The sequence below is a fragment of the Chiloscyllium plagiosum genome, chromosome 14 (genome assembly GCF_004010195.1).
Source record: "Chiloscyllium plagiosum isolate BGI_BamShark_2017 chromosome 14, ASM401019v2, whole genome shotgun sequence".
Taxonomy (NCBI): domain Eukaryota; kingdom Metazoa; phylum Chordata; class Chondrichthyes; order Orectolobiformes; family Hemiscylliidae; genus Chiloscyllium; species Chiloscyllium plagiosum.
In genome coordinates this window covers 44,181,924-44,192,717 of record NC_057723.1, presented here as the reverse complement: position 1 = coordinate 44,192,717, position 10,794 = coordinate 44,181,924, and the positions used below count along the sequence as shown (strand labels likewise).

General features: G+C 39.5%; 1 protein-coding gene across 1 annotated transcript in view; it reads left to right on the top strand.

Moving 5' to 3' along the window:
• unc5a (unc-5 netrin receptor A) overlaps positions 1–10,794 on the top strand; it is a 579,623-nt gene that overhangs the window by 513,930 nt on the left and 54,899 nt on the right. The window contains exon 10 of the mRNA XM_043704227.1: positions 7,871–7,888. Coding sequence (XP_043560162.1) covers positions 7,871–7,888 — 18 coding nt within the window. The remainder of the gene's footprint in view (positions 1–7,870; positions 7,889–10,794) is intronic.

Here is a 10,794-nt window from a genome sequence, read left to right as displayed (position 1 = left end):
CAAGTCAAGGTTTCTTGACATCTAGCTTGTTTGGTGAGTTTTAAAATAGGAAACTGAGTACTAACTAGGTAATTGGGCCATCAGTAAGACATTTTTAACAAGCACGGTCCCCTTAATTATCAACTCTCTGCTGTCCAGTGACAAACTCACCACACTGCTTGTGAAAAACATAAAAAGTTGGAGTGAAATGCTCCCAATGTTGAGAACACCCTCGCTAGACGTCTAAAACAATTTTGTCACAAGTCATGGTGCTTAGACCTCTATAAGATTCTGCCCCTGTCTCTAGTGTTACAACACAGGGTAAATCCCCCTGCTTAATTTAAACCAGTAACACGAAAACATTTACCCCGTATAGTAATCTGTGAAAATTCAAGAGGCCAAGAACTATTTAAAGTAAAAAGTAACAACTTTATTTCTTGAAGTATAACACAGAATAATTAACTAACAACTATTTACAACTCCTTCTACAATACCTCTCTTTTACTTTCCCTTCTATAATACTAGTCCGATAAAACCCCCGATTAAGATTTGCCAAAAAATCAATTTCAAAACCACAGAGCTGTCAAATCTTCCCTTTGTATCTTCCTCTGTAGATGTTCTTCTTCTTAGGTATTTCTGTTTCACAGATCATTGATATATAAAGTTATCTTGAAGAGAGCTGTGTTTCAGGCAGTCTGTACATGTTGGTGGCTTGTCAGTTCTCCTCCAACTGTTCATTTTTTGTTGGTTTTGTACCCCAAAGCATCAGATAGTTTCATTGGTGTTAATATTGTCGAAATACTAAATTGAAACTTGATTGGAGTTTGGTATTTTGCGGCATAATTTAAACTGATTGGCCAAATTTGCATTTGTTTTTGTCTCTTAACAATCCAAGTACTGCAAATTGAAGGACCAAATGTTACATTGTAAATTTTCCAGCACTCTGCGTGCTTGCTCAGTCCTTTAACTCTCTTAAAGGTATAGTACTCCTTACACCTTCATAACACTAGTCTTTCCTAACATTGTGAAATAGAGCCCTTGCACAAATCAGGATGTGAAGAAAATTAGTCAAGGTCACTCCCCAGGTTCATGGTCTATCATGAATATTAGGAGACAACTTAACCCTGGAAATGGAGACAGAGACTATGGACTTCAGCAAAGCGTTTGGCAAGGTTTTGCATGATTGACTGGTTAGTAAGGTTAGATCACATGGGATCTAGGGGAGCTAGCCAATTGCATGCAAAATTAGCTTGAAGGCAGAAGACAGAGGGTGGGAGTAGAGCGTTGCTTTTTGGACTGGAGGCCTGTGACCAGTGGTATGTCAGAAAGATCAGTGCTGGGTCCACTGCTTTTTGTCATTTATATAAATGATTTAGCTGTGAACATAGGAAGTATAATTAGTAAGTTTGCAGATGACACCAAAATTGGAGGTGTGGTGGATAGTGAAGAAGATCATCTGATTGTAAAACAGGATCTTGATCAGATGGGCCAATGGGCCAAGGAGTGGTAGATGGCGTTTAATTCAGATAAATATGACATACTGTATTTTGGGAAGGCAAACCAGGGCAAATTATACACTTAATGGTAAGGTTCTGGGCATTAATCATTGAAAGTGGAGTCACAGGTAGACAGGGTGGTGAAGAACGCATTTGGCTTGCTTGCCTTCATTGTTAGAATATTGAGTATATTTGTTGGTAAGGCCACTTTTAGAATACTGTGTACAATTCTGGTTGCCCTTCTACAGGAAATACATTGTTAAACTTGAGAGGATACAGAAAAGATTAACAAAGAGGTCACTTGGGACTGGAGGATTTGAGTTATAGGGAAAGGCTGAAAAAGCTGGGATCTTTTTCCCTGGAGCGTTGGAGAATGAGGGGTAACACTAAAGAGGTTTATAAAATTATAAGAGCATGGATAGGGTGAATAGCCAAGATCTTTTTCCTAGAGTGGAGGTGTCCAAAACTAGAGAGCAAAGGTTCAAAGTGAAAGGGGAAAGATTTAAAAGGGATTTTAAGCAATTTATTCTCGCAGAAGGTGGTATGTGTTTGGAATGATGTGGTGGAGGTAGGTACAATTACAATATTTAAAATGTATCTGGATATGTATGTGAATAGGAAGAGTTTACAAGATATAGGCCAATTGCTGGCAAATGGCATTAGGTCAGATTGGGATAACTAGTTGGGCGTGGACATGTTGAACCGAAGGGTCTGTTTCTGTGTTGTATGGCTCTGTGATTGTAAAAATAAGGTTAGCTGGAGGAGGAAGCTTGTACTGGTGGATGGAGATTCGATTGGACTCTATAGTGAAGAGGTGGTGGTTGGAGACTGGAAACTGAAGACTGTTGAAGTGACATTGAGCATCAAAAGAGGTGGAAAGAGAATGTACAAGGAGAGAAAACAAAGAGTTGAGATAGGAAGTAACACATTATGTTGGGCATAAACAAGCTGCAAACATAAATTGACCAGGATCTTCTTGGATTTTGGGAAGTAAGAAAAGGTTTGTACTTGTGGGATGACATGGTTGGAGGATATAGAGGGAAGATTTTCTGCGAACAAGGTCACTTTTGATCCTGGAAACAATGTCTTCATATTTGGCTTTGGGTTAAGGTCCACTAGCAAGGTGGGACAAAGTTGGGAATCGAACTCTACCCGGAAGAGGTCAGGAGATTCATTCTTGTCAATGGGTTTAATGATGATGCAAAGGGTGGGCTGATTGAACAGAGATTTGGTGGTAGTTTCAATTTAACAATAAGTAACATCATATTTCTATTATGAAAAGCCCATGTGAAAATAATCTCTAACAAAAGCACAATCAAGCTAAGATTAAATTAGGAGAAAAGCTGAAATGTTTTTAAATATGCTATTTATTTTCTATTCCAAAAAAGGAAGTAAAGTTCATAATAGATCTGCTGCTGCTTGATGCCTTGTTAATTAACTTTTAGAGAAAAGTGTAGTAGATTTCTGACCGGAGAATCTGAAAAAGCAAGAGATGAGTGCTAATCAAAAGAATGGAGTAGCTAAATCTTTAAAAACATGGTATTTGTTAAAATTGGATTTGCTGTAATTGTTACACTAACTGATTCAGTGTTGTCATTGATTGAAGACGTGTTCAGAAGTACAAGCTCCACAAAATACTAAACATCCACCCCACCAATTACCATTAGCTTTTAAATAGCCTATTGTAATACACTCATTTTTGGTTCACTAAGTTATCAGCCTTCAACCTAAGGGCACAAAAACTGATGAAAAGTTCCAATGAGATGTTCAGCTGTTTATTTTATTCCCCTGCATAGACTTCAAAGTTTGGATGTCAAAATACATTGTTACAAATACAAACAACTCAGCAATAAGTTACTTTAAATGCCTCAATACGGAAGCAGACAGTACGACTATGTTTAAAAACTTTCCAAACAAAAGGCATCAATTTGCAACTGCTAGAATTCTGAAGCAACACATTCTGAAGTACACAATGCTCAGGGGAATAACCAGCATCTGTGAAGAGGAAAATAACATTTCAGAACAGATCCATCATTATTACGTACGCTCTGATCACCACACTACCAGAAGGATGATGAGATCTTGGAGAGGGGACAGAAACAGTATGTTGCCTGGTTTGGAGGATATTGGACAAACTTGGTTTGTCTTCACTTGAATATCGATGAGGAGGGGTGACCTGACAGAAGTTTCCAAAAGTATGAGAGACGTGATTAGAATGTATACTCAGAGTCTTTTTTTTTTCCCAGGGTGAAAATGTCAATTATTACGGGAAATGGGTTAAAAGTGAAAGGGGGTAAGTTTGAAGGAGCTGAGAGAGGCCGGGTCTTTTGCACAGTGTATGGTTAGCATCTGGAAGGTGCTGCCAGAGGAGATGGAGGTGGATACAATAGCAACATTTAAGAGACACATTGACAGATATATGAATAGGCAGGGAATACAGGGGGGTTGGTGACGATTTGCCGCGGCACATTCGCCGCTGCCAGTTAGCCACTGCCGATTTGCCATCAGCGTTTCTCCACTGGGGTTGTTTGACCTCTGGAGACTATTCACCACCGGAAATATATATATATGTACTGATTGTTTTCCTTGCTGCCTGTCCTATGAAACTTCTCAGTCCCCTTTATTTATAAACAACATAGTACATATTGATTTAAAAAAAGGTGAAATAAATATAATTTTATTGGTTAATACATAAAAATGAGTTACAAACACTTGCGATGACGAATCGTCCTCAGCGGGCAAAGGGCAGTGGCGAAGCGTCCTCGGCGGTGAAAGGGCAATGGCTAATTGGCGGTGGCGAATGGTCCCATCCCAATACAGACAGCATAGAGGCATAGTTTAGAAAGGCATTGTGTGTCAGCACAGACTTGGTCAGCCGAAAGGCCATAGTGTTGTAGTGTTCTTTATTCTTAGTGCATACAATGACGTATCTATACTTAAACTGTTAACTCAGCTAAACAAACGGTATTGTCCATTATCTACAGATTATGTTCCTTATTTTCTAGTTTATTCTTTATTTTCTAAATTCGAAACACAGATTTTGATTTTTCATACAAAAGCCAATATGTTGATTCTAACAACACAGATCAGCCATGATCTTAATGAATGACAGAGCAGACTCAATAAGCCAAATGTCTTACTCCCATTCCTAATGATCCTACCCAAACATTGGTCTTTCAAGTTCACGAAGTAGGCATGTCAGTGATTTAGGTTTTAAAATTGTACTGCTGTTCTTAATTTCCCACAGTTTCCTGTCTTCAGGGCTGGATTAATGTCCTTGCTTGGCTCGTTACATGGCTGTTAAGTTACTTGAAAGGTGGGAAATGTGCATTATTGCAGGCAAGGATCTGATAGGCTGTTTTTGTGTCAAATAAAGCATAATAAGATGGTGAAGGCTGAACTCACCCAGAGGAAAACTACATCAGTCAACAATTCTGCTTGCTGCCTTGAAAACAGCCAAAAACTAAAAATAAAAAGTCCAATGTCTTTTTTTTTTAATTCTCCTCATACTGTTAAGTGAAATCACAAATAATGTTGATTCCATGAAATGTGGCAGAGATATATCTCTGTTAATGTGGTTCACATACAGTGAGCAGTAGGAAAATAATGAAGGAAGATGGAAATTATGGAAATCTGAAATAATTTCCCATAGTTTTCTAGTTCTGGGACTAGATTTATGTTTTCACCTATTACCTGATTAGTTTGGGAAGTGGAAAAATATTTACAAGGATAAATATTGGGAAAGAAGATTGGGATTAATTGGATAAAAATATCACAGGCATGATGAGCCAAATGATCTCATCCTGTGCCATATCATTCTATCTAGTGTTGAATTCATTTAAGTTCAGATTGTATAAATTCCAAACACTGGGAAATTAAGTTGACCTGATATTGTGTAGAGAATGGAATGGAATGGAATGGAATATATAATTGTCTTTCTGATAAAAAAAAAGTGAGAAACCTGAAATAAAATATGTTAACTTTTGTTTTTAATTGATAAAGGAAATGTGGCGAGAGGGGTCAAGAGGAGTCCAGCAGCAGATTTAAAAGTATATTTTGATCTCTAGTAGTTTAAGTCACTTTAAATTTACAGTGCTATAGCATGGTTGTATTATCATATATTTTCACTAGAAAGCACTGCATTATAAATTAATTTCACAAAGATAATATCATTTTAGAAAAGCTCTTTTCCTCAACAGCATATATCAGGGCGTAAGCTCCCAGTGAAGAAAATGGCTGAAATATCAAAAAATTAACTCTTTCATTTCACAAAGGTCTTTAACAGAAGTTAAGAACAACGCACTCAGATAGATATCTCCTATTTCCACACTGTTGCCAGCAGATAATTTAGCTCTCTGATTTTAAGAATGGTATTATATTTTCATTATAAACAGTCAAGGACATTGTTGTCATTAAGACTTTGATGCAAATTTAAAACAAACTCATTATTAGCAATAGTAGTGAGTAGGTTAGTACCGTTGAGGACTCCTATTATGTGCCCAATTATCCTGTCCCTTGAGGTGGTAAAAAGGGCAAATTATTGAGCGAATTGGCCCTGAGGAGATTCTTGCTACCTCTCGTCACCACAACAATTAAGTGCTGGGCAAGAAGATCCATTGGCATTGTTCTCAACTTCTCAACTTGCCAGCAATTAAGAAGGCCACCAATCAGCTCTTACGGAGCAGAATGGAGCTCATTCAGCAAGCTGTTTTTGATGGGGATGGAGAGTCAATTACCACTGAACACACCTACTAGCACACTCAGGCACCGAAGAATTAAATGTCTTTTTTGACAGGACATATCTTGACAATTTTAATCTTGTTAGACAGAATCTACTTTGTAGCTATGTCTTGGTCACAGGAATTTCTGGAATACAAGTCTTTAGTCCTGCTTCCAGGATGATACCAAAGGCCATAGCTTTGCTATTCACAGAGGACTTAGGATTTTTCTGTGGGTCAGGGATTACGTCAGAAAAATTGAACATTGGCACCTATGATGTTAAGGATTTCACATGTACTAGGATGCCTGACTGAAGATAGTTTACTAGGATAAGCCATTGTTACAGATGGGTATGCTCAAAGAGCCTCCTGCTCATCTTATGTGCTAAATTGTTCACCACAATGTCCAACTAGCTATAGCAGGATTCAAGAGGTGTCACATTATGAATTGCTTGTAGTACAAATTCTTTCTTTCAGTACTACATAGCGTTTGCATTTAGCAAGCAGGAAACTCTACCTTTCTGCCACCTCTGTTCACCTCTCCATGTCCTTTGTACTGCCTGAGTTGCCTTAGCTGGTTTCAGCTAAACATGGCGATGCCCAAGGTATTTGGAGTAGAAACTGGATATGTTCTTTCTTTGGGAAAAATACTCGATGGACTATGTGTGCCCAAACCTTGAAGCCTAAGAATCATCCTATATTGGACCATAAGCCCTATTGAAATAATTTAAGTGAGCAACTGGCACTTGTTGAACCTTGAGATACACCAATTTTAACATCAAATTCAAGTTGTTATTTTTACATTGCTATCTATACTAAATAACTTCAAGGGACCAATATGCGTGTGACCTGCAAAGAAATTTGCCATAGTGGTTACGCGACTGCACATCTGAGAGGAAACATTGGTGAACACTATTCATTGAAACAATGATCTCACTACAATCCAAATGAAAACAGCACCTAGCAATACTGCTCTAGATTCTATTTTTTTTAATTCTTGAAGGTAAGGTTAGCATTTGTTGCACATGAATTGATTGGCTGTCTTGAACATTTCAAAGGACAGTTTATACTCAACCACATTGCAATGTGCTTGGAATCAAACACTGGCCAGGTTAGGTAAGGACAGAGGTTTCCTTCTTTAAAGACATTAGTGATCCCCATAAAATTAACCTGGAATTACTCGTCCAGTGATGTTATCGCTACGTCACTGATTCCTCCTCCTAGTTACCTCACACTAAATTACATTTCAGCTGATCTGCCTCCTGTGCATGTATTATAAATCAATCATAATGCAAATACAAGTCACAAATATGTACTGCACACATGTAATTTGACAGTGGGGCACACAATGGCAATTTTTTTTCAAGTTCAGCACATCTTGTCAGACTAATGCTAAAAATGATATTTTTGAAATATAATTTAATATTTCAGTAGTATAATCTGCCAGTAGTTCAGTAGTGTAAATATTGCAACCAGAATCTTTTGCATTGGGTGCAAAATATGCTCAAATAAACAAATTGGCCATGAAATGCAACAGACTTGAGGATGAAGACATTTAGATTTCAGCAAACGAGGACAAAGGGAGTGATTAAGATGAGGAAAATAGAATACAAGAGTAAGCTTTCAGGGAACTTACAAACTGATTGTAAAAGCTTCAATAGGTATATGAAGAGAAAGGGATTAGTATAGTCAAATGTTGGTGCTTTAGAGACCGAAACAGGTCAATTTATAAAGGGGCATAAAGAGATGACAGACCAATTAAAATGCATAGCTTGGTTCTGCCTTCACAAAGGACAACATAAATAATGTCCCAAAAATGTTGGGAAAACACAGGGTCTTGTGAGAGTGAAGAACCAAAGGAAATTATTAAATAGTGTTGGGGAAATTAGTGGGATTAAAGTCAGATAAATCTCTAAAGCCTGATAATCTACGTCACAGCGTACTAAAGGACGTGGCTATAGAAATAAAGGATACACTGTGGTCACCATTCAAGGTTATTTCGACTCAGTAATATTTCCTTTGGATTAGAACATCAAACCTAGAAAAATACAGCACAGAACAGGCCCTTCGGCCCACAATGTTGTGCCGAGGATTAATCCTAATCTAAAATAAAATAACCTAACCTACGCACCCCTCAATTCACTGCTGTCCATGTGCATGTCCAATAGTCACTTAAATGTCCTTAATGACTCTGCCTCCACCACCACCGCTGGCAAAGCATTCCATGCGTTCACATCTCTCTGCGTAAAGGACCTACCTCTGACATCTCCTCTATGACAAAACCTTCCTCTTAACACCTTAAAACTATAAACTCTTGTGGCAGTCAATCCTGCCCTGGGGAAAAATCTCTGGCTATCAACTCTATCCATGCCTCTCATTACCTTGTAGACCTTGATCAGATCACCTCTCTTCCTCCTTTCCAGAGAGAAAAGTCTGAGCTTTGTTAATCTCTCTTCATAAGACAAGCCCTCCAGTCCAGCCAGCATCCCGGTAAACCTTCTTTGCACCCTCTCCAAAGCCTCTGCATCTTTCCTATAATAGGCCGACCAGAACTAGATGCAGTATTCCAAGTGTGGTCTCACCAGGATTTGTAGAGCTGCAGCAAAACCTCGCGGCTCTTAAACTCGGTCCCCCTGTTAAGGAAAGCCAAGACATCATATGCTTTCTTAACAACCCTATCCACTTGGTTGGCAACTTTGAGCTTGAACACCAAGATCCCGCTGTTCCTCCACACTGCCAAGAATCCTGTTTTTAATCCTATATTCTGCATTCACGTTCGACCTTCCAAAATGCATCACTTCGCATTTATCCAGGTTGAACTCCATCTGCCATTTCTCAGCCCAGCTCTGCATCTTGTTGATGTCATGCTGCAGTCTGCAACAGCCTCCGATACTATCAACGGCACCTCCAACCTTTGTGTCATGAGCAAATTTACTAACCCACCCCTCAACCTCCTCATCCAAGTCATTTATAAAAGCAACAAAGAGCAGATGCCCAAGAACAGACTCCTGTGGGACACCATTCATCACTGACCTCCAAGCCAACCAATTCTGAATCCAGAGAGCCAAATCTCCCTGAATCCCATACCTCCTGGTTTTAGGAATGAGCCTACCATGGGGAACCTTATCAAATGCCTTGCTGAAGTCCATATACACCACATCCATTGCCCAACCTTCGTCAACTTGTCTCATCACCTCCTCAAAGAACTCAATAAGATTTGTGAGGTGTGACCTGCCCCTCATAAAGCCATGCCGACTGCTTTTAATCATGCTATCTTTTTCCAAATAGTCATAAATCCGATTCCTCAGAATTCTTTCCAAAACCTTGCTGATCACAGATGTAAGACTGAATGGTCTGTAATTGTCAGGGATTTCCCTATTACCCTTCTTGAAAAGAGGAACAACATTCATCTCCCTCGAATCCTCTGGCACGACTCCCATGGAGTGTGAGGAAGCAAATATGTTCGCCAGTGGCTTAGCAAGCTCCTTTATCATTTCCCAGAGCAATGTGGAATAAATCTGGTCTGGTCCTGGGGATTTATCAATCTTAAAATTTGCCAAAATTTCCAGCACATCAACTTCCTCAATCTTGATCTTTACAAGCCCGTTTCCCAGCTCCTCAAAGTTCTCATTCACAACAGGGTCCCTTTCCTTAATGAAAACCAAAGCAAAAAACTCATTTAAGGCTTCCCCTATCTGCTCAGACTCCATGCACAAGTTCCCTACACTATCCCTGACTGGCCCTATCTTCTTCCTGATCATTCTCTTATTCCTCACATACGAGTAAAATGCCTTTGGGTTCTCCCTAATCCTTCCCACCAAGCCTTTTTCGTGCCCCCCACCTGGCTCTCCTCAGTACACTTTTGAGCTCCTTTCTGGTAAGCCTGTAATCCTCTAAAGCTGTATTAGATCCTTGCTTCTTCCACCTTGTGTCAGTTGCCTTCTTCCTTTTGACGAGAAGCTCCTCTGTTCTCGTCATCCACGGCTCCTTAATCTTACCCCTTGCCTATCACTTGCAACAACTGCTTCTTAAACAGTTTCCAACAGTCTGTTGTGCCCTTTCTGTGGAACAATTGCTCCCAATCTGTACTTCCCAACTCCTGTCTGATAGCGTTATAATTTCCTTTCCCCAATTAAATATCTTGCCATGATAATTGCTCCTTTCCCTCGCTGTGGCTATGGTAAATGTGAGGCAGTTGTGGTCACTGTCACCAAAGTGTTCTCCCACCATGAGATCTGATACCTGCCCTGGCTCATTGTCAAGCACCAAATCCAAAATGGCCTCTCCCCTCCTCGGCCTGTCAACATACTGAGCAAGAAAACCCTCCTGAACACACCTGACAAAAACGGCTCCATCCAAACCATCTGCACAAAGGAAGTTCCAGTCAATATTGGAAAAGTTAAAGTCACCCATAACAACAACCTGTTATATCTGCATTTTTCCAAAATCTGCTGGCCTATGAGTTCTTTGATCTCCCTATTGCTATGAAGGGGTCTGTAGAAAAAACCCAATGAGGTGGTTGCTCCCTTGCTGTTTCTAACTTCCACCCATACTGACTCAGTAAATAAACCTTCCTCGATGACATTCATTTCTGTAGCTGT